Consider the following 27,097-nt stretch of genomic DNA (forward strand, 5'->3'; position numbering starts at 1 on the left):
TGTGAGATCTAATTTAGAATCAGAGCTGCCTTAGAGAATTCAGGGAATAGAGAGCAAAAAAAAAAATGGAAAATCCTATTCTAGAATACAGCCAGCCACTAAGGTGGGGAGGAGCAAGAGAACAGAGTAGCCTGTTCTGTGTCCTTTATAAACCAGGTCACCTCGATAGCACTACTGTCACTACCAGTTGACAGTACTGTGCGGCATTGTTCATGGCAGCAATAGCCTCCTTCCTGGGCACTTTCATTTTACTGCGATGATTGACTTATGATACAGGAATGGTATTTTATGCAGATACATTTCCTTTGGTTGTTAAGAGCTAATGGATCTGCTTTGTTAATTGCAAACTATTTTTAGCCTTACATTAAATGGAGAGACAGAATGTGTCTATGAGGTGACAAAGCCTGCCTTAACCCAACTAATACAAGCTTCAGGAAGCAGTGCTTTGTGGATTTCCGTTAGCACACCCGCATCCATACAATGTTTGGTCTTTGACTATAAAAATACTTTTCAGAGTAGCTTTCTAAAATTGTAAAAAATGATATACTAGCATTCTGTGAAGCTTATCAAATAGAAGAAAACAGAAGGGAAAAACATCATCCTTAATCTCTGCCACCTTAATGTAACAATTGCCTTTACTCTTGCCTTCAAGTAATTTTTCAAATGAATATTTCCTTATAAATCTAGTAATAGTATCAGTGGCAATTAGGTATGCTTTTTATTTAACACTACATCATAATTGTTGCTGCACAAGCCTCACTTTTAAAATAGACCTTTTTAAAAATATATATTTTATTTATTTATTCATGAGAGGCAGAGATATAGGCAGAGGGAGAAGCAGGCTTCCTACGGGGAGTCCGATGCGGGACTTGATCCTAGACCTTAGGATCACTCCCTGCACCAAAGGCAGATGCTGAACAGCTGAGCCACCCAGGCGTCCCTTAAAATGGACTTTTATTTCTGAAATAAATTCAGATTTACAGTTAGTTGCAAAGATAATAGAATTCCTGCCCATCTTTCACCCAGTTTCTCCTCATAGTCATGTCTTCCATAACCATGGCACATTAGTCAAGTCCAAAAAATTAACTAGTGATAGTACTAATAGTACTGTGTTATCAACTGAACTACGGACTCTTCGGGTATCACTCGTTTTTCCACTAATATCCTTCTCTGTTCTAGATCCAATCCAAGATACCACAGTGTGTTTGGTCAAATCTCATTGTTAATGTCTGTATTATGGTCTACCCATGTAATATACCACTATTGGCCTATCACCTGCATCTAAGTTATCTAGAGTGTTTCTATTTTTTTCTGTATCACAAGATCACAGACGGAGCATCTTCATGTGAGCAGCCTTCTCTTCTTTTAAGGTTCTTTTCCTCACAACAGACTGTAACCACACTTCTGAGAGGCCAAGGAAAGGAACGTATTTATGGCTCCGGATATTATTGCATATTGCCAAATTGTCTTCCAAAATGCCTGTGCTCATTTACACTGTCATAAGTAATTTTTTGTGAGTAGCACATTCATGTATTCTTGTCAGCATTAGTTACTATCACTTACACATTTTGGCTAATTTAATAGGTAAAAATGACATCTCAATTTTTAAAAATTGTATTTATTTGATAACTAGCAATTTGAATATTTTACCATGCATGTTTACCAGCTATACTTTCTCTTTTCTGAGTTGTCTCTTCATATTTTATTTATTAGGGTCTAAATAAATTTTTTATCAATATGTATGAGTTTTATAATAAAGACAGCCCTTGGCCTGTCATTTTGCTGCAATGATTTATCCTCCGATCTGTTGTTTTGATTTTTCTTTTGCGATTTTTGAAGAGCATGGTGAAAGTTTTATGATGCAGAATTCATCACTTTTCTTTTGATTTATTTTCTTTACCTTTTTTAAGGTTAGAAAGGTTTCTCCACAAAAACAAAAATCGGATTTTAAAATCCAATTCTCTTCTGTATAATTTGATTTTGCATCTTTAGCCATTTGATTCATCTGGAATATTTTTGGTATTTGGCCCAAATGTCCGACCTGGCTGCCTCTTGCTCACCAGCTGCAGATGACCACACCTCTTTCATCATTGACACTAAAAGCCATCTTTGTGTTCCCAAATGAGAGAATGACATACACCCTCTCCCCTGTGTTACCCAAAGCAGAATCCTTGGAGCTTTCCTGACTCTCTCCTCTCCTTCACCCTTCCATATCCACTCAACTATAATGCCCTCATGGTTCTATTATGTGGTTCTTCCTCCCACTTTTTTGAGGAAGCGTATATACTGCTCCCTCTGCTTGGAACAATTTTCCACCCCTACTTTGCCTCATTCCTACTAGCCTGGCAGGTAGGGCCAGGTATATCCTTGCTATGTGCCACAAAAGTGCCCCATATTGCCCTTTACGTTTGTCACACCCAATTGTAGTGTCCTGCTAACTTGCTTGTAGTGGTCCTCTGTCTCTTGTATCCTTAATGTAGTCTCACTGACTAACCCAGTGCCTGATATGTTTAAGAGCTCAATACATATTTATTAGATATGTGAAAGATCTAATAAATGAATGAATGTGACAGTACAATAGAAGTCATACCTAACTGTGTCCCATCACGGCTTGATTAGAATATTTTCCTGCAGAATATGAAAGTAAAGGGGATAGCATATTGCAATTCATGCCTTTTATGGTACGAACATGTCATGGACACTGTAGCTTTGGCTTGTTCAACATCAATTTTTTCTCCTTCTAGGCACCATTACTATAATGCAAAGGCTGGAAAAATTAAAATGATCTTTTTCAGACTGCCTTGCAGCCAGTATTCTGGATATAAATTAGGTCCCACCAGTGAGATGCATTCTTGGGACAAATGGAAAGCAGGAGTGGGATGAAGGCCACTTTCCTGGGGCTATTTCTCCTCCTAAGTGAGGGTATCAAAACATGAGAACTCATCCTTCCAAGGTTCACCATCACTTCTGTGGGTGTCTGAAGGCAGTGTCAATCTCATGGCAGGATTGAATATGAAGGCAGAGACTTCTTAGTTTTGAGTCACCTCTATAGCTAGTTTCTCTCTTTCTCTTGTCTATATATCTATCTTTAAAATAGAGTGAAGGGAGAGTCATGAATTCCATTCCACTGACCTTCTCACCAATTTTGTAACCACGCTTCTGCTCAAAATACTTAGAGTGTTTTCTGTTTTCTGTACTGAACCATGGCTGTTACGTGAGGACACAAGGACTGGTGTCCCACTTACTGACCCAAGTAGCCCACCTTGGTCAGTTGTGATTTTTCCCAAAGTAAATGGAGAAAGTTCTATTCCTAGGATTTAGGGTGAAGTTGTGTTTATTGGTTATTCTACGGTTCTGTGAGGGTCTGATAAATCATTTCTACTATCTTCCCCCCACTTCCTACTCCCCAGTCTCCTTTGAGATTTTGTTAGCATAAACCTCTTAACTTGGTGATATAACTACCAGTAGTGGATAATTACACAGCTAGACCCAAAAATAAAAATACACAGAGAAAATATAAGTGAATGATTAAGATAGTAACATAGTAAGAGTTCTTTTAAATCAATAAGAAAAAAATCAACCCAGTTGAAAAATGCACAAACACATAATTAGAGGATTAAAAATAGCCGAGGAAGATATTAAGGTAGTCAACTTTTTTCTTACCAAATTAGCAAAGACTTGGTATCCCTGGGTGGTACAGTCAGTTGAGTGTTGAGTGTTAAGTGTGTGCCTCTTGGTTTCAGGTCAGGTCACCACCCTGAGATCAATCCCTATGTTGGGCTCCACACTCAGCATGGAGTCTACTTGAGTTTCTCTCTCCCTTTGCTTTTCCACTCATGCTTTCTCTCTCAAATAAATAAATAAAGCTTTAAAAACTTAGGAAAGACTTTTAAGTAATACTCGGATCTGGTAAAGATGTATTACTTCTATTGGGCTTTCTCATACACCTCCGTAAGTTTCTAAATTGGTTAATCTTCTTAGATGTTAGTTTGGATATACTTATAAAAAGTCCTTAAAATATCCATTCTCTAGGATCCATAGTTCTCAACTGGAAGCAGTTTTGCCCCCAGGAGACATTTAGCAATGTCTGGAGATTATTTTTGGTTTTCACAACTATGGTTGAGGGGTGCTACTGGCATCTAGTGAGCTGAGACCACGGATGCTGTTCAACATCCTGCAATGTATGGAAGAAGTCCTACAAAAAACCATCTAGCGCAAAAGGTCAACAATGTTGATATTGCGAAATTCTGTCTTAGATACAAGAATTTGGCTTTAAGAATTTTTCCAAATGAAAGAATCAAATATATTTAAAGATTCATGTATTTAATCCCTTTTGGAGAGCAATAAGTCAGTAACTATTAAAACTTAAAATGTACATACTCATAATTTAAAAAATTTTAATTCCAGTATAATTAGCATACAGTGTATATCAGTTTCAATTGAATAGTTTAGTGATCCCAAAATTCTATATATTACTCAGTGCTCATCCTGGTAAGTGTACTCTTAATACCCTTCATATGTCATCCCCCTAACCCACCTCCTCTCTGGTAACCACCAGTTTGTTCACTAAGATTGTTTTTTGTTTGTCTCTTTCTTTCTTTGTTCATTCATTTTGTTTCTTAAATTCCACATATGAGTGAAATCATATGGTATTTGTCTTTTTCTTTTTTTTTTTTTTTTAAAATCTTTTGGGAGCTTTGGAGAAGCTAGATTTTGAATTTTTTTATTTATTTATGATAGTCACACAGAGAGAGAGAGAGAGAGGCAGAGATACAGGCAGAGGGAGAAGCAGGCTCCATGCACCGGGAGCCTGACGTGGGATTCGATCCCGGGTCTCCAGGATCGCGCCCTGGGCCAAAGGCAGGCGCCAAACCGCTGCGCCACCCAGGGATCCCTATTTGTCTTTTTCTGACTGACTTATCTCAATTAGCAGTATATCCTCTAGATCACCCACGTTGCTACAATTGGAAAGATTTCATCATCTTTATGGCTGAGTGATATTTTTTTGTGTGTGTGTCTTTACATACCACATCTTCTTATCTATTCACCTATTGATGGATACTTGGGCTGCTTCCATAATTTGGCTATTGTAAGTAATGCTGCAACAAACATAGGGATGTATATACCTTTAGAATTAGTGTCTTCATATTCTTTGGGTAAGTACCCAATAGCCCAGTAGGGGGGCTTCTGTATCATATGTAATTGTTATTTTAGTATTTTGAGGTATGTCTATACTGTTTTCCACAGTGGCTACACCACCAGACTGCTTCCCATCAGCAGTGCATGAGAGGATTTCTTTCTCTCCAAATCCTCACCGATTCTTGTTGTCTCTTGTGTTTGTGATTTTAGCCATTCTGACAGATGTGAGATGATATTTCATTGTAGTTTTGATTTTAATTTCCCTGATGATGAGTGATGTTGAGCTTTTCATGTGTCTGTTGGCCATCTTTATGCCATCTTTGAAGATACGTCTGTTCATGTCTTCTGTCTGTTTTTATTTTATTTTTTTTTTATTTTTTATTTTTTTCTGTCTGTTTTTAAATTGGATTATTTGTGTTGTATAAGTTCTTTATGCGTTTTGGATACTAGCCCTTTGTCAGATATGTCATTTGCAATATCTTCTCCCTTTCGGTAGGTTACCTTTTAGTTTTATTGATTGTTTACTTTGCTGCATAGAAGCTTTTTTATTTTGATGTAGTCTCAATAGTTTATTTTTGCTTCTGTTTCCCTTGCTTCAGAAGACATGTCTACAAAAATGTTGCTATGGCCAATGTCAGAGAAATTACTGCCTATGCTCTTTTCTAGGATTTTTATGGTTTCACATCTCACCTTTAGGCCCTTAATCCATTTTGAGGTTTGAGGTATGTGTGTGTATGGTGTTAGACAATGGTCTAGTTTCCTTCTTTTGCATGTAGCTTTCCAGTTTTCCCAACACCATTTATTGAAGACACTGTCTTTTCACCATTGCCTATTCTTGCCTCTTTTGGTGAAGACTATTTGACCATATAATAATGGGTTTATTTCTGGGTTCTGTATTCTGTTCTATTGATCTATATGTCTAGTAATATATCTTAAAATCCGGGATTGTGTTACCTCCAGTATGTTCTTTTCTTTCAAGATTACTTTGGCTACTCAGGGTCTTTGTGGTTCCATACATATTTTAGGATTTTTTGTTCTAGTTCTGTGAAAAATGCTGTTGGTATTTTGAGTAAGATTGCATTAAATCTGCAGACTGCTTTGGGTAGTATGGATATTTTAACAATATTTATTCTTCCAATCCATGAGCATGGAATATATTTCCATTTTTTTGTGTCATTGTCAGTTTCTTTCTTCAATGTTTTATAGTTTTCAGAGTATAGATCTTTTACCTCCTTGGTTAAGTTTATTCCTAGGTATGTTGTTACTTTGGGTGCAATTGTAAATGGGGTTGTTTTTCTTAATTTCTCTTTCTACTACTTTGTTATTCATGTATAGAAATGTAATGGATTTCTGTATATTAATTTTGTATCCTGTGACCTTACTAAATTCAGTTATCAGTAGTTTTTTGATGGAGTCTTTAGGGTTTCTTATATGTAGTATCATGTCATCTGTAAATAGTGAAACTTTTACTTCTTTCTTACCAATTTGGATGCCTTTTATTTTTTTCTTGTCTATTGATTGCTAGGGCTTCTAGTATTATGTTGAATAAAAGTGGTGACAGTGAACGTTCTTGTCTTGTTCCTGATCTTAGGGGGAAAGCTCTCAGTTTTTTGCCATTGACTGTGATGTTAGCCATGAGTTTTTAATATATGACCTTTATTATGTTGAGGTATATTCCCTCTAAGCCTGCTTTCCTGAGGGTTTTTATCATGAATGGATGTAGTACTTTGTCAAATGCTTTTTCTACAATTATTGAAATGGTCATATGGTTTTTATCCTTTCCCTTGTTGATGTGATATATTATGTTGATTGATTTGTGGATATCAAACTACCCTTGTATCCCAGAAATAAATCTCTTTTGATAGTGGTGAATGATTTTTATTCTACTGTTGGATGGTTCACTAACATTTTGTTAAAGATTTTTATTTCTATGTTCATCAGAGATATTGGCCTTTAGTTCTCTTTTCTTGTAGTGCCTTTATCTGGTTTTGGTATCAGGGTAATGCTGGCTTCATAGAGTGAATTTGGAAGCTTTCTTTCCTCTTCTGTTCGTTTGGAACAGTTTGAGAAAAAAAACATTTACTCTTCTTTAATTATTTGGTAAAATACACCTGTGAAGCTGTCTGGTCCTGGACTTTTGTTTCTTGGGGATTTTTTGATTACTTATTCAATTTCATTGCTGGTAATCCATTCTTTCAAATTTTGCATTCTTCCCGATTCAATTTTGGGAAGTTATATGTTTCTGGGAATTTATGTGTTTCTTCTAGGTTGGCAATTTGTTGAGATATAATTTTTTATAAAATTCTCTTATAATCCTTAGTACTTCTGTGGTGTCAGTTGTCATTTCTCTTCTTTCATTTGTGATTTTGAGTCCTCTCTGTCCCTCTCCCCCCCCCCCCCCTTCTCTTTCTTATGGGTCTGGCTTTATCAGTTTTGTTGATCTTTTCAAAGAACCAGCTCCTCATTTCATTGATCTGTTCTATTGGTTTTGTTTTGTTTTAGTTTCTATTCATTTATTTCTGTTTTAATGTTTATTATTTCCTTCCTTCTACTTTTTTGAGTTTTGTTTGCTCTTTTTTTTTTCCTAGCTCCTTTAGGTGTGAGGTTAGGTTATTTATTTAAGATTTTTCTTGTTTCTTGGGGTAGGCCTGTATTGCTATAAACTTCCCTCTTAAAAAAGCTTTGCTGCATATGAAAGATTTGGGACCATTGTGTTTTCATTTTCATTTGTCTCCATGCATTTTTTTAATTTCCTCTTTGATTTTTTTTGGTTAACTCATTCATTGTTCGGTAGCATGTTATTTAACCTCCATATATTTGTGATCTTTCAGATTTTTTCCTTATGGTTGATGTCTATTGTCAAACTGTTGTGGTTAGAAAAGATGATGGAATGACTTCAGTCTTTCTGAATTTGTTGAGACTTGTTTTGTGGGCTAATCTGTGATCTATTCTGGAGATGTTCCGTGTGCACTTGAAAATAATGTGTATTTCATTGTTTTAGGATAGATGTATCTATAATTGTTGATAGGTATCCATCCCTGAAATCCTCAGACATGGGAACAAACAGGCACATAAACAAATGTTCTTCTCAGCATTATTTTTAACAGTGAAATTTGTATCAGTCAGCTGATACAGTTAATGTACATGTGTGTTCTGCATAGCAGAGTATTTGGGCTTCCCACCTCCCACTGCGCTTTTCTCGGATCTCATTACCCTCTAAGGAGCCTTTAGTACTATAGATAGGAGGGATAGAAGTACTATTCCTAAGACTCCCTTCATCCTGTCAGTTCCCAGTTTGGAAAGCAGAAAAAAACTGATTATTCCTTTCTGACCCCTTGGTTGAGTCAAGAAGGAGTCACATTACAGAAGTTTGGCCAGCCAGATGGGACTTTAGATCTTGAACCAAGGCAGAGACAGCAAGTAGTTGAAGATCAAATCCCTGAGTGATAACAGTGGTGGTCGTGGTATTGTCTGTGGGCAGAGAAGTGTGGCTGCTGCCTCCTAGACTGGCAGTCCTTGCCAAGTGACAGCACTGAGCCTCTATTACTTGGGCCACCAGAAAGGCTTTGGTTTCTGTTATTAAAAACACAAGTGGGAGGCCCTAGCAGCAGTCTAATAAATAGACGCATTAGACCTCTGTGAGTTACAGACAAAGTACCTGAACTGATATGCTGGAGAATTATACACAGTTGTTAAAAAGAAGGATCATCAGGACATACTAGCAGGTGGAAAATCAGGATGAAGAACACTCATCCACTCAAGCTCTTTCATTTATTAGTATCTGTGCTCTCAACTGGACATACCTGGGTTCTGCCCTCATGGAACATTATTTAAAATAGCAGAATACTGGAAATAATTTAAATGTCTAACAATAGTGGAATGAGAAATACTGTAAATTGTGGCATATGCATTACAGCGGTCCCCCACGTGTCTATGGTTTCAATGTCAGCAATTTCAGTTACCCACTGTCAAACGGTCTGTAAGCAGATGATTCCCCTTCTGACACATCATCAGAAGATCGGTAGTAGCCTAACACGATGTGTGGTCAATCATGAGGGAGTATCAGACAAACTCAAATAAACATTCTATAAATAAATGACTATTCTCTTCCAAAATGCAAGCTCATGAAAGAGGAACTGATCAGATTAAAGGAGACTAAAGAGATGACAACCTAATGCAATGCATAAACTTGGATGGGATTCTAGTGCAGGAGAAAAATAGAAACAAAGGACATTATGGAATAATTGACTGTAGACTATGGATCAGAAACTAGTATTGTCTCAATATGGCTGATATAGACAATGTCCTTGTTTTTGGAAATACATACTGAACACCGAGAAAATGTAGAGATGAAAGAGCATAATGTCTATAATAAGTGAATTATGTAAACAGACACAGCTATACAACATACCTATAAAACATATATATGTTACTAAGTAAAAAGAAAGGCAAATCATCATCTTCCTTTAATACATTCCAAGCTCCTAGAGTCAAGTCAGAAGTGTTTGGTCTGTGCTACCCCCACTCTTCCTTTGTCAGCCGCCGGGGTGTTAGAAGTTACAGAAGGGACAGAGGGAAATAGCTGGGCGGATTTCCCTACCATTGCCACATCGGGAGGGGATAGCAGAGTTCCAGTGAAGTCAGCTGATACAGGTGTGGGATGCCAGAGAGGTGTCTACATTTCTGTCCTGTGGCCTCATCTTGAAGTATGCTGTGCATCTGCAAGTATACTCATGGTGGATGCGTGCAGCCTCTAACACGGTCTTTTTTGCTTTGGGGCAGGCAAGGTGGGGCCTCCTCTCGATATCACGCTGTCCTCATTGAACTGCACAGCTTTCAGCATCCAGTGGAAAATGCCAAGGCATCCCAAGAGCCCCATCATTGGGTATACTGTGAGTACCGGGGCACAGGGATTTCCATAGTGGGTATTGTTGGGGTAACTGCACACCCTTCCCACCCTTGCTCCTCCTCTATATGGCCTCCTTCTATCAACACTCCCCTATTAACAACTGCCTCAGTGTCCTTACATAAAACCAGAGGAAGTGTTTCCCTGTTGTAAGGGTATTTGTCAGTGCCTAGAATCTATAGAGTCCTGACTCTGTTCAGGGATGGGAAAATAGAAACTAAGCGGAAGATGTGGGTCCTGCTATCTGGTTGCCCACAGTCAAGTTCGGAGGCTGAAGCAGGCACATGGGAAGTAATAGAGTCACTGTGGAATGCTGTCAACAGGTACAAAATACTGTAAAATCTGAATTAAAGTAAAGACATGGATGGCAGAGTGAGGGAGGGAACAGAGAATGTGCTCCTACCTTTCAGGAGGAGTTCCTTTCAGTTCACCAAAATGTCTCATTTGTACAGGGTTTTTCAAAATTAGTCAGCTTTTAGGAGTTAGGAGATTTCAGATAAATACTTGGAGTTCTAAGGTCTCTGGGAATAATATCCAGAGAGCGGGCCACACGGGGTCCACATTCCTATGGCCGAGCCTGCTGGAGGGGGGCTGCCCATTTTAAATGGGACAGAAGCCTCCCCCACCCCGACTCCCCATTACACCCAGATCTCTAACTACTACTCCTACTGCCTCCCTTTCACCAAAAATAGGCCCTCATCCTATTGTCTTCTGAAGGCAGAGAAATGTGTTTCTGAACTCATATTACTTATCAAAAGTGGGATGATGGAAGATTACCTGAGAAAGTCCTGGTTTGGGGAAAAATAGGAGCTTGGTCCAGCCCCCTCCTTCCCACTTCACTGATGCAGATCCTCCTCCTGGGCCTCCTCCTGAGTTTGCAAGCCCTGCCAGGTAGAGCTGATGTTTGCAGTGGAGCTGGTGTTGGCCAGCCTCGAACCCCCTGTGGCTGTGAGTGGAGCTAGAACCACAGGCCCCTGACCTAGTAGAGAAGTGCTGGCCCTGCTCTCAGCCTGGATGCTTCCCTCTTTTCCAGGTCTTCTTCTCTGAGGTCGGCATGGACAAATACCTGCAGGAGCAATCCCACAGCGTGTCGCTTAGCCAGGACAGCCTGGCCATGGTGAGTCTCTGCATCGTGGCAGCCCCTCAGATGCACACTGGGGCTTGGCATTTCAGCCAGATGCAGAAGGATTTCCAATCCTGTGTGTGTGTGCATGTGCGTGTGTGCAGCTGTGGATGGAATACTAATGTTTGCAGAATTCTCTGGAATTTACACGTGCCTTTTGTGCACATTCCCTTATCACACGCCTCTCCCTCTCCAGGAAGGCAGCCTTGTGAAGAAAGAGTTCTGGTGTAAGCACTTCCATCCCGGGCTCAACCCACCCCATTCATCAGGCCACAGAGCAGCCACCTTATAGCTGCCTGCTGTTTCACCTCCCCCCCCCTTTTTTCCTTCAAGAAGTTCAATTCCAACTTTTTAAAAAATCCCAATAAAGCTTTATAAAGAAAGATGACACATTTGTATCTTCCTAACCACCTGGAGACACAGCGCAGGAGAAAATGATGTCATTTGAAATATATATTCACACGGTCCAAGTTGTTTATTTTTCCTGCCGAGCTCGGCACCCTGTCCTTCTACTAACCAATTGTTGCCTGTCCGTCTTTTTTTTTTTCCTGTCAAGGTCTATCTGGGTGATTTTTTTCTGCCTTAGGCATGTTCTGGTTCCTTTCCTCCACTCTCCTCCTCCTTCCCCATTCTACTGCAGTTATCCTATAGCTAAAGCCTTTTGAATTGCTCTGCAAGCGGTTAGCACCAGTGCCTAGAACGCCGCTGAAACGGGGTGGCGGTGGCAGTGGCGGTGGCGGTGGCAGTGACCGTGCTTCCAAGTCCTACATAAGAGCCTGCTAGGCACAGCGCCAAGAAACCCGTTTGTCAGCCGGGAGAAGTAGCGATCACTTGCTGGGCATCTGTTACCTGTCAGGCACTATTCCTCTGCTTTACCTTTGTTTTTCCATCTCATCTTCACAACTATCCTATGACCTCATTCTATGGACAAGGATGCTGGCCTCAGACGGGTGAAATCACTGTCCCTACATTGCACATTATTGAGTAACAGAGTCAACTGTAGACCCAGTGCACACTGACTTCTGAACCCTGCCCTGGCTATTTTTACCCAAGCTCTTCACAAAGCAGAGATCGATGCACATCTGCAGCTTGCATGTATGCTTTTAATCTCAGACTTTTGCTCCAGCTGCCCTTGTTTGCCCCAGAAGTCCTCAGCCCCAACCTCTATGGCTTACTTCATCCTAAAAGGAGAGATTGACTTAGCCCACGTAGGAAGCCACTAATTGAAGTTCTGTCTCACCTCGGCAGCATGGGAACTTTCAGTGAGTTCCTGGACCCCACCAGGGAGCCAGCAGTGTCCCCAGCCGCCAGCCTCCTGTCCTGCAGGGAGTATGGCTCACTGCTCTGCCTGCAGCACAGCCCAGGCAGCGAGGGCACAGTGCAGATGGCAGGTGTCTCGGAGTCCCGACAGTGCCTCTGGAACCCAGATGCAGCCCCACCACATGGACCTGGGCTGAACACTGGCATCTCTGGGGAGGGCACTGCAGTGCAAACATGAAGCAAAGGGCCAGGAGGGAAATAGGCACCCTGGGCTTCCAGGCACCCTTTCTGCACCTACAGGTTGGGTAACTTTGACCAGTCACCTAACCTGGCCAAGTCTTACCTTTCTCCCATGAGAGGGGTATAATAATTATACTGTGGTGAGTTCCAAATAAAATGGTGTGTGTACAAGCCTTTGGTTTTAAAATGTAAAGAAGCCAGGTAGATGTTGGTGACCATTCCTCATGATCATTGCCTTTATGTTAAATATATTCTTTATGTTAACTACATCCAGGCATCAGAGTAGGCTAGCAAATTATACCTGGCTGATTTCAACAAGCTTTCTTCGTTGCTCCTTTATGCCCAGCATAGGAGAGCTTATTCTCGGGGAGCTTTCAATCTTACTGGGAAAATCACATTCTTGCTGATAAACAGCTGGAAGACCAGATGTCGTTAACATGCTGCTTAATAGGCAGACTGAAGTTTTGAAGAGGGGGAGATCAGTGTAAGAACAAATGGTGGAACCAGGGGTTGAGAATTGAAGCAGGGGCAGTTTCTGGAAAGGCAGAGGAGAGGGAGGGGCAGTGAAATCGAAAGGAATGGTGTGAGCCAAGAGGACAAGCATGCACGTGTGTGTACGAGCTTGTGTGTTCCGGTGGGGAGGTTTGGGGGGGGGCGTTCAGAGCATCCGGAATGGAGGGAGGAAATACTGTTTAAACCTAACGGGAGTGAGTCGGGAGGAAGGGAGGGGTCTGGTATAACAGGGTGGGTTCTGGGTTCAGAGACTTGCTTGCAGATGGCTGTATTACAGCAAGCTAGGCCCACTGGACTTAGTTCCCTCATGGACAAAACAGGGACCCGAATAGTATCTCTATTACAGGTAGTATCTGTGGGGTTTCCAAACGGTGTGCCAGGGTGCTCCAGGGCTCTGCAGCAAACTCACAGGGGGCACTGCGGAATGTTGCAGCTTTTCAAAGGAAAGGGTAACAAGTGTGTGAACTACTACTTCCAGGTTGTTTGGGTATAACTACTGAAAAAATGGAACGCTTAGGCGTTTCTTTGGCATTAGAAGTGCTGTAAAAATATTCCAGAGACAGCAAAGGTGCCGTGACAGAGACAGTTTGGGCACCTGTCCTGTATCATATCAGCCTAAAGCATGAGGCTGCTGCCATCATTAAATGGGGTTGTGGATGTGGAACCCTCAGCATCACCAATGGCAAGGAACAAGAACTGAGTGAGTGTCAGCAGAACTCAGGCAGGACACTGTGAGTTTGCTGCCCATGGCTGTCTGTAGAAGATTGGGGGCTGGGGTGGGGGCTATTGTCCGGGTTCATTTTTTGACCTCTAAGTTTTCCTTTCTTTCATGTTTTTTTTTCCCCCCTCCTCTGCAGGGACAATCTGATCATCCAGTGATTTTTGTAAGTATGCTTCAGATTCTGGGGGTCTCTTTTCATTGAAATGTTGATTTTCCCGCATCTTGCTCATAATGATTAAGGCCTAAGGGAGAGTGCTTCATTCTGGAGTAAGCAGTGACCATAGAGCATAGCAGATGAATTTTTAATCATTTAGAAAGAAGTTGCTTTTATTCTCTCCTGTGCTGCTTCGTCTCACATGGCAGAGTAAGGTTAAGAAGAGCATTTTTAAAGGCTGAAGTAATTTAAGCTCCGTTCCCAAACTAGGTGAAAAAGACTGAAGAGGAAAGAATTTATTTAAACGAATGAGTACCACTGCTGGGGTGGTTCCCCTCACCCTCCTCTTCCTCTCCTGTCCTCACTTCCTCTAACAATTCCAGACCTTCCCTATAAGGCAGGACCAACTCACCTTAAACTGCTTGACTTGCTGGATTCAACCCCAGTAGAAGATGGGGTTGACCACTGGTTGTATCCTTTAGTGATCTGCCTGTATGGAGGCTTCTGATTTGGTTAGCACTTGACACTTAGATTTTTTTTTTTTTCTTAGAAGAATAACCTGTAGGTTTAAACCTGTAAAAATAAGTAGTAAAGCCAACCCGGGCAATTTGGTCATATTTTAGTGTTGGAGATAGAAGCAAGTGCTTCAGCTGGTGGGCTCCATACACTTTCTGATCATTCATACTATCAGCTTCTGATGAAAAAATATTTGACTACATACCTATACATGTATATTTACGTACTTATAAGTTATACATATGCTACTCTACTGATATGTTGTGTAGTTTATGAAGTTCCACAGAATCTTAAAGGAGGAGATAAAATAGAAAATAGAAATAGAACGTTCTTTTCTTCTGGCATCTCAGAGGATTGTCTTGCTCATCTAGGGGGATGCACCATCACCCTGCTATGGAGTCTGCTGTTCTGGTTGACCCAAAACAGTGATTGCACTTGTGTCTTCCCCAAAGTTAGAGAGAGAGAAAATGTAGGCAGGAATCATGAGACTTGCATGGAGTCCCAGGTCTGCCATCACAGCCACGGTCATCTTGGACAAGGTTACAGAGCCCCTTTGAATCTCTGTTTGACTGTAAAATGAAGGGGTGACCTAGTAATGGTTCCCAACTGGGGGTTCCTTTGTTTCCTATGGGGCATATGGACATTGAATGGACATTTTCGTGGACAAGCTTCAGGGATGCTGCTTTCCCTGCAGTACATAGGACAGACCCATACAAGGAAGATTTGTGCAGCCTCACAGCCAATGCTGCCTTCCTGTGCAACTCTGAAAGATACTTTCTAGCCTTCTGTAACTACTCAGGGAATAGAATCCCCTCAACTCTTCCCTCCCCTCTGACCTGCACAGCTTTCCTCAGGGCCATTGAAAAAAGTGTGTTTGGAAGATAGTACTTCTCTGTTTCTTTGATGCCTTTCATGTAATGATGATGTTAGATGTTCCCAACCAAGGCCCAGTCTCAACTTGTAGAATCAACTGTGTAGTCAAATCCAAGGTTATTAGCTACCAACAAGGTCATTTTAGAGGACTCATAGAATTTTGGTGTTGAAACTTTGGCCCAGAGAAGTTAAGTGGCATCTCCAAAATCACAAAGCTATTTGGCAGCAAAAACTGGGTCTCCTGGCTCCTGGTCCAGTGTGCTCCCACTTTATGCTTGCTTTCAGCTCTGCTCACTGGATGCCCTTATGGTATAGTAGCTCCCTGTTTGGACTAGCAAGCAAGACAACACCTAACTTCATTTCTGGAGACAAATGACCTGGGTTTCCAGCAGTAAGAGAAAAGTATGGCATGGAAGAGGATAAAGGTGGAATCTGAAATCAGGGTCAGAGATTTAAGTTTAGAGTTATTCCACATGGTTTTATTGTTGCAAAGAGGTATTCAGTTAAGAGTAGTTTCAGCTTTTTAGGGGCTCCTTGTATGTAGCTATCCAGATTGTTTTTGTACATTGGGTCATATATTAATTAGAATAAAAGTCTAACAGTCCAAACTGCCAAGATAATAGTGATCCTAACAAAATGTTCATTCATGTTTCCTTCCTGATATAACCTGTTTGGTTATAACCATTTTTGGTGGCTTCTCTCTGTCAGAAACCCAGAATTCTTCCGTCTCATTGCTCTGCCAACCATTCTGGTTTACTTTCCCATTGTCCAAATTGGCTCACTGGCACATCCACATTCTAGCCAATAGATTTGGAAAAGAGAAAAGAGAACAAGGATGGCCCTTTCTATTAAGGGATAACTCAGAAATTGCCCTCAGCATTTTAACTCAAATTCTACTGGACAGATTTTGGCCACATGGCCACAGTTAGATCAAGGGATGCTGGAAAATGTAGTCTGTGAGTGGTGATGGCCCAACTAATATACAAGGGTTCTATTATAAGAAAGGAGAGGGGCAGCCTGGGTGGCTCAGCAGTTTAGTGCCTGCCTTCAGCTCAGGGTGTGATCCTGGAGACCAGGGATCAAGTCCCATGTTGGGCTCCCTGCATGGAGCCTGCTTCTCCCTTCTGTCTGTGTCTCTGCCTCTCTCTCTCTCTCTCTCTCTCTCTTTCTCTCTCTCTCTCGAATAAATAAATAAATAAAATCTTAAAAAAAAAAAAGAAAGGAGAGAATAGATATGGGGGACAGTCATCCCTGTCATAGACTGTGAATGGAGGAATGAGACCCGTACAGCAGATGTGGAAAAGGCAGTTGGACATCTGAAAAACAAGGTGCTAGCCTAAAAATTTGATATGCTGTGTTTGAGAGTTGGGCAACTAGAAGCATATTATGTTATCATGTGTCTGATGAGGGAAACCAGACCCATCGTTGTGTTACACATGGCGTTGAGCTTTCTTCTTGGACTTAGTGAACTAACTAGCCTTGCTTTTTCTCTGCTATAGATGTAAATTCTCTGATCACATGCCAACCAGTGAGGGTATTGAGAAGACAAAGGGGGCAGATTTGGGGGGTTTTCATTTTAGAAAGGGCTAGGCAAACACAAAGCAGCATTATTTTGCAGCAAACCATCCAGCTTTGCCTCCTCATCCCCCCAAAAAAGGTGTGAGAAGGGCCCAATGGAGACTGTTGAATTTACTCTGGACTCTTCATAAAAGCAATTTCTCTCACTATTTCTCACCATCTTGTGTAGAAACAAAAGCCAAGAGAGAAGCATTTAGACTTGTTCTCAAACTTCCACCAGGTAACAAAATGCTGAGTTTTTTAATTTCAAAAAGAACATATACACTGCCTTGTCTAGTTTGATGAAAGTAATTATAGAACATTTAAAGATGGAAATAGAAGGTTTGTGGAATTATATGGTATTTTTAAGAATAATCCAAGGGTTATCATTAGTCACAATATAGTGAGAGATTACATTTGGGAGGATTGATGTCAGAGGAAGAAGTGTTGGTTAAATTATTGAGTGCAGTTCCCCTATCCATGGCCCCAGCTCCTCCATGCCCTTGACCCTCACTTCCTTATGCCTGTTAATCAGCTGGTCAAAACAGGAAAAGACTGGAAATAATTGGCTTCTGGGAGGGTCACCTTTTACCTATCTACCTATCAGAATATACCTGGGCTAAAGGCAGTGCTGATCTTCCATATCTAATAAAGAATTAGTGTTTTTAGTTTAGTTTTGTTTTTTACTTTTTTTTTTTAAAGGTTTTATTTATTCATGAGAGACATAGAGAGAGAGAAGCAGAGACATAGGCAGAGGGATAAGCAGGCTCCATGCAAGGAGCCCAATGCGGGACTCAATCCTGGATCTGGGGATCATGCTCTGAGCCAAAGGCAGATGCCCAAGCGCTGAGCCACCTGGGGCATCCCAAGAATTAGTTCTTTAATCTACATAAGCAACTTTGGCAAGTCTAATGTCTCTTGGTTTTCAGTGATAACTTCTAAATTTTCAGTACATAAACTTCCATGTTTGTGGATAAAATAATAATCTGGTCTTTAGTGTTTATGATAAGTGTCTATTGATTTAAATATTATTTATTATTTTATTTAATATTTTCTGTAACCTGTATTATCAAATTAGAACTTGGGCTTTGGAGTCAAACAAAGCAGATTTCAAATCTCCATTTTGTTACTTAATAAGTTTATGTTCTTGAGCAAATCATTAACCTTTCAGGGATTCTGTTTTCTCCTCTGTAAGTAAAGTAGGAGTGATATCTACCGAATAGGACTGAGGGAAGAATTAAATCAGACTATGTGTTCCTGGAACAAAGAAAACACACAATCCATGGTAATAGTAGCTGTATTTGGGATTGGCTTATAGCTAATATCTATAATAATCTATAATCATAGCACTCCTCCCATAGGTCATCCAGCATAAGGACTTCACAGGGGGAAAAGATCCTAAAGCAAAGGGCTGTGAGGGCATTGGTTTGAAAGTGTATTTTTGCTCTCATGGGAAGAGCTGGGGCATGGCTGCTGGGAGAGAAGTGAGAAGCCTTATATCCACCTGCTACCTCCAGTCTCTTCATATCCGACTTGATATGGAATGAGAGGACAGATAGTGGAACTGGGATGCACAGATGGAGGGAGTTAGGGCAGGCAGGGGGCTGCCATATGTTCAGCCAAGACCCCTTGTACAGCTGCATGGAGGATAGAGTGGGGCAGAGAGGAAAGGAGGGGAGGATTGGAGACAGACCCCTTCAGGGAGGCTGTAGAAATGGCGAGGTAAGGATTCAGAGGAAGTGGAGGAAGGCAGCAGGTATGAAAGGCACATGGAGATGGCTGGAGGGAGGTGAGTAAGAGAAAGTCAGCCTGTCTTTGGAGTTGCCAACCCCAGGGCCTGGGACAAGGGTGCTGAGGCTGTTAACCAAGATGGAGGGGTCAGCAGTAGAAGCTAGTTCTTGACGAGGTCACCTGCTTCTGTTGGACACCTTGATTTGATTTCTTTCTTTCACTCATTCACTTTGGTTCCTTCATTTATTCATTCATCAAAGAGCATTGCTTGAGCATTTGCTACCTGTCTGGTAATACTTTACTAAGCTTTCAGTTGCCAGAGGAGTAAGAACTTGCTCCTGCCCTCAAGTGGGTGGGGAGAAGGTGACAAATAGACAATTAAAATCTAAGGTGAGTGGTGCTAAGATGGAGGTTCACCAAGGACACCAGGGAAGCATAGAGGAGGAGCGCCTCCCCAGACTGGAGGCTGGGGGTCAGAGAAGTGAGGTAATGTCTCAGCTGAATTGAGTCATGAAGGATGAGCAGGGGGTGAGCCAGGCAAGTGTGGGAGAAAAGGGCATTTCATGGAGACAGAGCAGCAGGTTCAAAGGCCCAGAGGCAAGGAATTGAATGGTATAGATTTGAGCCCTGCCAAGTTCTTAAGTATGACTGGAATATAGAATGCAAGGAAAGGAGGGGACATGAGATGATGCTGAAAGGATAGACAGGGGGCTGCAACTATGCTATTCTAAGGGGATTTTATTTATTTTTTAAGATTTTATTTATTTATTCATGAGAGACACACACAGAGAGAGGCAGAGACATAGGCAGAGGGAGAAGCAGGCTCCATGTAGAGAGTCTGATGTGGGACTCAATCCTGGGACCCCAGGATCACACCCTGAGCCAAAGGCAGACACTGAACCACTGAGCCATCCAGGCATCCCTCTAAGGAGATTGTAAAATGGGAAGTGACATGCTCATATTTGAGGTTTAGGAAGATAAAATCACTGTAGCAGGTGAAGTCTACACTGGTGGTGTAGGCAGCATGGGTGGCAGGGAGAATCGGAATATTGGAAATCACTGTCATAATTATGAGGACTTGGACTTGTGTTTATGAGGACAAGATGGCCTAAACAGATTCAAGTGACACAAAAGAGTCCTGGTGATGGACTTGGTAACTGGCTGAATGGTGGTTAGAGAGGAGGGATGAACACAGAGAAGAAAGTGTCAAGAATTTGTGGTTTGGGTAACGAGAGAGCAAACACAAGAGGAGAAGCAATTTCTTATTTTGTTTTTAGTAGCAGGAGGAGAAGCGATTAGTTGAGCTTTGGTTATGTGGAACAGTAGGGGCTTGGTAGAGAAGTTCTAGAGGCAGTTGCAAACCCACATCTAGATGTCAAGAGGCAGGTCAGAGCTGAGAGGCAGATTTGGGAGGTGTCAAGTGAAGGTGGTGCTCGAAGCTAAGAAAGTAGTAGATGAGCTTACTCAAGCAAGACTACAGAGTGAGAGGGTAAGATGGCAAAGGATGACTCCCTGAGAAAAACCAACACCAGTGGGGCAAGCAGAGAATGGGGAATGCATGGAGGATATTGAGAAGGAGCAATGAGAGAAGTAGGAGACCAAGGAGGAGCAGAGTCATGGCTTCTAAGGGAACCAAGAGATTTAGGAAGCAAGGGTAGGCAACGGTATTGAAAGATACACAAAGTCAAGTACGGAGAGTCATTCCCATTGGATTTACTACAAAACTGTGTGGTAATTTTGGTAAGAACAGCTCAGTAGGTTTGTAGCACAGAGAGGCCTGGTGGGGGGTGAATAAGAGGTGAGGAAGTGGAGGCAGCTCCTTTAAGAAAGTTGCCCCTGTGGAGAGGGAGTGGGCACATGGGTGCCAGGGGAATAGTGACCATTCTTAAGGTGGGAGAGACTTGAGCAGCATAAATACTCACATCACACCAGAACTGGGTAGGTGGGGGAGGGAGGGGGTTACAGGAGAAGGCGGGCAATAGATGGAATTCAGAGCACAGGGGATCAGGGGATGAACCAGGCCCTGGACCAGGCATTTGTACACCTGGATGCCCATTAGCCTCAGCTGAGAGCTTTATACTAACACCAGGGCCCTGCCTTCCATGGATCCTTTTTTTTTTTTAAATGATTTTATTTATTTATTCATGAGAGACATAGGGAGAGAGGCAGAGACACAGGCAGAGGGAGAAGCAGGTTCCCTACAGGGATCCCCGGACCCCGGGATCATACCCTGAGCCAAAGGTAGACACTCAACCACTGAACCACCTAGGCGCCCCATGGATTCTGATGGAAGTAGCCTGGAGTGGAGCCCAGGTGCTGGTATTTCCTAGTGATTCTAACGTGCACTCAGGTTAAGGACTACTGTCATGAGTATTCCACAACTCTTTGTTGAATCCTTTTAAAAAGTTTTTTCTTGGGATCCCTGGGTGGCGCAGCGGTTTGGCGCCTGCCTTTGGCCCAGGGCGCGATCCTGGAGACCCGGGATCGAATCCCACATCGGGCTCCCGGTGCATGGAGCCTGCTTCTCCCTCCGCCTGTGTCTCTGCCTCTCTCTCTCTCTCTCTGTGTGACTATCATAAATAAATAAAAAATTAAAAAAAAAAAAATAAAAAAAAATAAAAAGTTTTTTCTTGATCAGCGGGTGAATTGTCCTTAGCAACAATGAATGTCTGATCATCTGCAGAGGAGGTCATGAAGAGATATGAGACAGGATCCTTGCTCTCCAGTGGCTCACCATGCCGTAGGAGAAAGAGACATAATTTGTAGTATATAAAAGTACTAAATTAGTGGCACAACAGTTGGTGGGGTAAGATCAGGTCTGCGTGGTCAGGTGTCTTGGGGAAGGTTTGGACCTCAGAGGAGTGGGAGAACCGAGGTAAGGCAGGGACGAGGAGGGGCCTCCTACATTCAAGATGGTAATCATTACAACCCATTTCTTGACGATATCCTCGGTACCAGGTACTTTACACACGTTATCCCAGGTATGATAGCTCTGCGAGATAGTCATACATCAACTCCATTTTACAGAAGAGGAAGCTGAGGCTTGGGGGTTGATATCAAGGCCACAACTAGCACTCAGTGGCAGAATCAGGATTCAGGCCCAGGATTGGTTGATTCCAGAGCCTGTGTCTTTTCCATGGTAGTGTGCTGGAATTGATGGGACCCAGACTCCCATGTACTATTTAGCACCATAACCCCATGGGCATGTTGCTTTTGCCAAAGCCTCAAGCGGAGCAAGTCTTCTTCAGCTGGGGTCTTCTGGTCAGGGACATCTGTGCGGTGAAGTTCATATATATCCTTCGTCAATGTGGAGTCCGGGGACCAGTAGCAGCAGTTGGAAACTTCTCAGAAATGCAAATCCTCTGGCCCCTTCCCAGATGTACTGAATCAGAAACCCTGGGGGCCAGGGAGGAGGGACAGTGGGTGGGGAGCGGGGAGGGCAGGCCCTGCAATGTAAGAAGCCCTCCTGGTGATTCTGATGCAGTTTAAAATTTGAGAACCAAAGTTTGAGTCCCTACATTATTGGTACAAATCAAGACCTCAGTTTACTGTTGTGGCTAGTCTCTGAGCATCTGTGACCTGCAAATGGAGAGAACGAACCCGTGGATTCCAACCCTGGAAAAGATTGTTACTTGAATTTTAGCAGCTCAGTACTCTGATCAAAGAACTCAAACGTTAAAAGCAAGATCTGATAGGGCGACTGAGGCTTAGTTCTAGAACAGTGGATAGATTCCTATAAAGGGTAATTCTCTAGTTGGAGGGAATATGTGATGGTGTTTTCCTCTTTGCAAATTTTAAAACTTGGGCAATCCTAGAGAAGCCAGTATAATCTCTATCCAAGCAGCTTCACAGGAGCCTCGAGATGCAACCCTTATGGAAATTGTCTGGTTCTGCTCTAAAAGAACTTCTGGTCATTGACACATTTCCTGTTTGGTTATTGACAGGAGGAAGTGATTGGAGATTTGAAGCCAGGCACTGAATATCGAGTGACCATAGCAGCTTACAGCCAGACTGTCAAAGGGCGGCTTAGCTCTCCTCAGTATGTTACCACTTTGCCCCAAGGTAAAACAGGTTCAATTCACTCAGAGTAGAAAAGCAATGGGTGCTGTTCATTCATTCCTGCACTTGGTATATATCAGTGAGGACCTGCTACTATGTGGTAGGCTCTGGTGGGGAACAAAAACAGGCACAGCCTTTGCCCTCCTGGAACTTAATGGGGTGGGTCAAGATATTACCTCCTTAGTGTGTAGTCACAGACTGTGGTAAATGCTATATGTTGCTGTAAGAACATGTAAAGGGAGACACCATGTAGGGGTGAGGTAAGAATTCTCTGGAGAGATGCCGACTTGTGAAGGTCTGACCAGTAAGTGGGAATCAGGAAGGGGAAGGGGAATGGGAGAAGACCTGTCATAGGCAGAGGGAACCCAACAGAAGCTCATTGAGGTGGCACTGTGCTGGACACTAAGGCACAAAGGTGGCTCCATCATCATTACTCACAAGCTCATCGTGGAGGGAGAAGCAAATGGTAGGTGAGTAGCTCCAGGACGTCCGTGGTCTTCACAGTGGGCTCTGGGCTCGGGAGCACTTGGAAGGGAGCACCTCCTCCACCCCAAGGCTCAGGGAGGGTTTTAGAAAAGTCCATACTTTGGGCCCAAACTTTGAAAACTACATAGGATTCTGCTAGAACAAGACGGCAGGGGAAATGTTTCTGGCATAAGCAATATTATAAATAAAGAGTGGGAGATGTGAAAGTCTGAATGTGAAAATAATAACAGCAGGTTCCTTGGGGTGATAGGATTGTGGGTGACTCTTCTATCTTTACACATGAGGGCATGTCCCAAATGTCCTACCATTGGTATGCATTCTGATGTTGGGGCAACACACACACGCACACACACACACATACACAAAAATTGGACATAAGTGACAGTAATGCTACGCATTTGATTTTCCTTGCAGGTGTCAATTCTGACATGCAAACAGAGATGAAAGGTTGCTAGGAGGTGGGAGTGTAGTTGAGGGTTTTAACACACCATTGTGTGCTCCAGGGCCAATGGTGTGCTCATAATTTAGTTGGATTTTTAGTCAAGGGGTTGGGGAAAGAAGGGAAGACCAGCTCTCGTTATCTCAAACCTTACATGGTGAAACCAGTTGTGATTATTTTTTAATGTTTGTTTGGTTTGAATTTTGAGGCTGTTCTGAACACAGATGTTTAGGCTGTAGGAAGCACCCGGGCTCTTTGTATATTAAAAGTTTCCAACAGCAAAGACCATAGCCAACTCTAGGTGTCCACTCTCCCGCCTAGATTCCTGCCTGCCTCCAACAGCACCCCAGCAGCCGCACATCACTGTGGTCTCTGATTCTGAGGTGGCCCTATCTTGGAAACCTGGAAAGAGTGAAGGAAGCTCTCCCATTCAGTACTATTCTGTGGAATTCATTAGGTAAGTTTGTGTGTCACGTTCAAGAGCTATGTGTATCGACCTCAGGTACTCCAAGCACAACAGAATACTACATGGCAAGTGGTCTCCACTGCATGTGTATTTAAGAGATGACAAAAGAGGGGCACCTGCGTGGCTCAGTCGGTCAAGCATCTGCCTTTGGCTTAGGTCATGACCCCAGGGTCCTGGGATAGAGTCCTACATCAGGCACCCTGTTCAGTGGGGAATCTGCTCTCTTTCTCTCTTCTTCTGCCTCTCCTGCTGCTCATGCTCTCTCTCTCTCACAAATAAATAAATAAAATCTTAAAAAGAGATGACAAAAGCTTGAAGACCTATATTTATACTCTGTCCCTGAGCCAGCACCTGTCCCATGCCTATTCAGAGCCGAGTCATCTGGTAAACCCAGCACTCACCTTAACCACATCCTCATCACTCCTCCACCATCAGGACTATCCTAGGCTTTGAGAACTCCTGAGGCATCAATTGCCAACAAGCCTGCTTGCATTTCAAGTTTGAAGCGTGCCTCCTTGGCTTTGGAACATTATACTTGAAGTAAATATTTGATGATGATTTTTCTAGAGGGAGAGGGAACACAAGTATAAGTCATTATTTGTCCCACATCCTTATTGCTGTGGGGCAGATCTCTTGGTTTGGTTTCCACTTTTTTCTCTCATCTACCCCACCAGTTCTCATTATTCGGCTTATCAGAGGGTAGAAGAGTGATGAGGAATTCTTGCTTAAGCTTCGATACGAAAACATGGATTCTCAATGCTGCTATGTAATTGTAAGCAAAAATAAATAAACAAAACAAAAACGATGCCCACATGCCCCTGCCCACATACACACATACACACACACAGCCAAGCAAGAGGAATTCCCAATCGAAGCCCCTTCCTCTGAGCTCTAGTGGTGGTTGGAGTACGAACCGAAGAGCTGGCTCATGCATGTGATGTCTGTGGAATTAGTGTTCTCTACGTTAACGGTGGTGGGGTCTCTCTGAAGTCTGCTGCTTCGTGGATTCAGCAAGAAACTAGTCCAGCACCTCATTCCTGAGGCTCTCTGAAGCTGGGGCCCAGTGGTTTTGCCAAGGTTTTGATGAACTCTGCTCTGTGGCTTGACTTCCTTGCCTATTCCTCCGGAGTGGAAAATAGATTCTTGTTTCTTCAGAGAAGTACTGTGCAGAGTGTCTCAAATGCTTGAGTACGGGAGCTCGTTTCAGGCAGGACGTGTTTGACTTGCAAGTGGCAGAAGGCTGGAGGGTGAGGCGGTCATGTAGTGGCTCCTGTGACTCTAAAGTCCAGGGCAAATCTCGATTCAGGGAAGATCTCATCAGTGCCAAAGTAGCCATTTGTCTCCATCCATCTCTGTGTTCTGCTTCCCCTTTATTGACTTCATTTTCATGCTTTTCTGGTGTGGTATCAAGATGGCCAGTTGGCACCAAAAACTTGCCATCCACTCGTGTAACTCCCCACTGGAAAAGGGTGGCCATTTCTCCGTGAACCCATTGGAGTCTCAGTGTGTACTCTAAGGGGCCAGGCTTGGGTTCCTCCCTCTTCTCTGAACCAATCACTGTGGGCGGGGAGGGGGCTACACTTACTGACCTGGCATTTGTCATTTTCTGAGCTCTGGAACTAAGGACTGGTGCATCTTTCACACCTGAAGTACATGTATTGAGAGAGTTTGGAAGGATTGGTTCCTCAGAGGAAACCTATGGCGCTATTGATGAAAAAAGGAAAGAACAGATGCTGGGAAAATTAAGGGGAAAAAAAAAAAAAAGATGCCCACTGCAAAGCTCCAGACCGATGTTCATCATTGAGGATAATCTACAAACCTGCTGTTTAACAAACTTGGTAGGCAAAGCTGGAGTGTGCCTGGAATGGAAAAGATTCTAATTCTGGTTCTGGTAGTAGTTAAACACGAGACACTGCAAGTCCTGAAACTTCGGCTTGCTCATCCATAAAACTCAGAGTGAAGCTTAATTTGTCTAACTCACTTGTCTGGTGCCAGCAAAGCAAAATGTAATGCTTTCAAATTTGGGGAAATACAAAATTTTTCATGGTAGCCCAACAGACCGTCTGTGTAACCCCCAGCAAAGATGATGATTATCATTTATTTTTAGTCTTGTGCTAAAATGTGTATTTTTAAAATTGGTTTTAACTCTGGCCTGTTGGCAAAAGGTAGAAATTACAGTTTCTTAACCTGTGTGCACTACCGAAAGGGGAAGATGAAAGGGACTCATTGGGTTTAGAACCAGAAGAACAGGAAGAGCTGTGCATCTATGCCTGCCGACTGTGAGGCCCTGTGCTAGTCACTTCCTGTCCAGAAACCTCAGGGCTTCTCAGAGTTCGGGGTCCCCCACAGGATGGCCTGATACAGGGGCTTCAGTGCAAGTAGGTTATTTTATTTAGAAGCAGGTATGAGAAGGTGGGAGAGCGAGACAGGGAAAGAGAACGTATAACTATGTCCCTGAAGTCAGTCTATAGGCAGCAGAGGCTTCTCTGGGGGCTCAATTCCTCTGAGCTCTCCCTGAAGTGTGCAGAATTGCTTTCACATTTGCCTATCAAAAGGACAGATGCCATTTACTCACTGGCTCCTGTTCTCTTCTGCTGATTGAGGGTTTTTTTTAAATTTTATTTTAAAGATTTTATTTATTTAAGAGAGAGGCAGAGACACAGGCAGAGGGAGAAGCAGGCTCCCTGCCAGGAGCCCGATGTGGAACTCGAACTCAGGACCCCGGGATCATGACCTGAGCTAAAGGGAGATGCTCAGCCACTAAGCCATCCAGGCGCCCCTGATTTGAGGGTTTCCTTCAGGGATATACCTTCCCACTCTCCTAGGGTCTCCTGGCATGTAGATGAAGGACAAAGGTCCCAGGATAGAAGGTGGTGTGATAGGAACAACATGTGACAACATGTGCTTGAGGTTG

At 42.7% G+C, this 27,097-nt stretch overlaps 1 protein-coding gene across 1 annotated transcript in view; it reads left to right on the top strand.

The window, feature by feature from the left end:
* Positions 1-27,097, top strand: part of EGFLAM (EGF like, fibronectin type III and laminin G domains) — a 183,458-nt gene that overhangs the window by 56,630 nt on the left and 99,731 nt on the right. Inside the window, exons 2-6 of the mRNA XM_041750439.1 lie at positions 9,922-10,031; positions 11,079-11,162; positions 14,039-14,065; positions 22,678-22,795; positions 24,039-24,174. Coding sequence (XP_041606373.1) covers positions 9,922-10,031; positions 11,079-11,162; positions 14,039-14,065; positions 22,678-22,795; positions 24,039-24,174 — 475 coding nt within the window. The remainder of the gene's footprint in view (positions 1-9,921; positions 10,032-11,078; positions 11,163-14,038; positions 14,066-22,677; positions 22,796-24,038; positions 24,175-27,097) is intronic.

This window comes from Vulpes lagopus, chromosome 3 (assembly GCF_018345385.1).
Source record: "Vulpes lagopus strain Blue_001 chromosome 3, ASM1834538v1, whole genome shotgun sequence".
In the NCBI taxonomy this organism is placed as follows: domain Eukaryota; kingdom Metazoa; phylum Chordata; class Mammalia; order Carnivora; family Canidae; genus Vulpes; species Vulpes lagopus.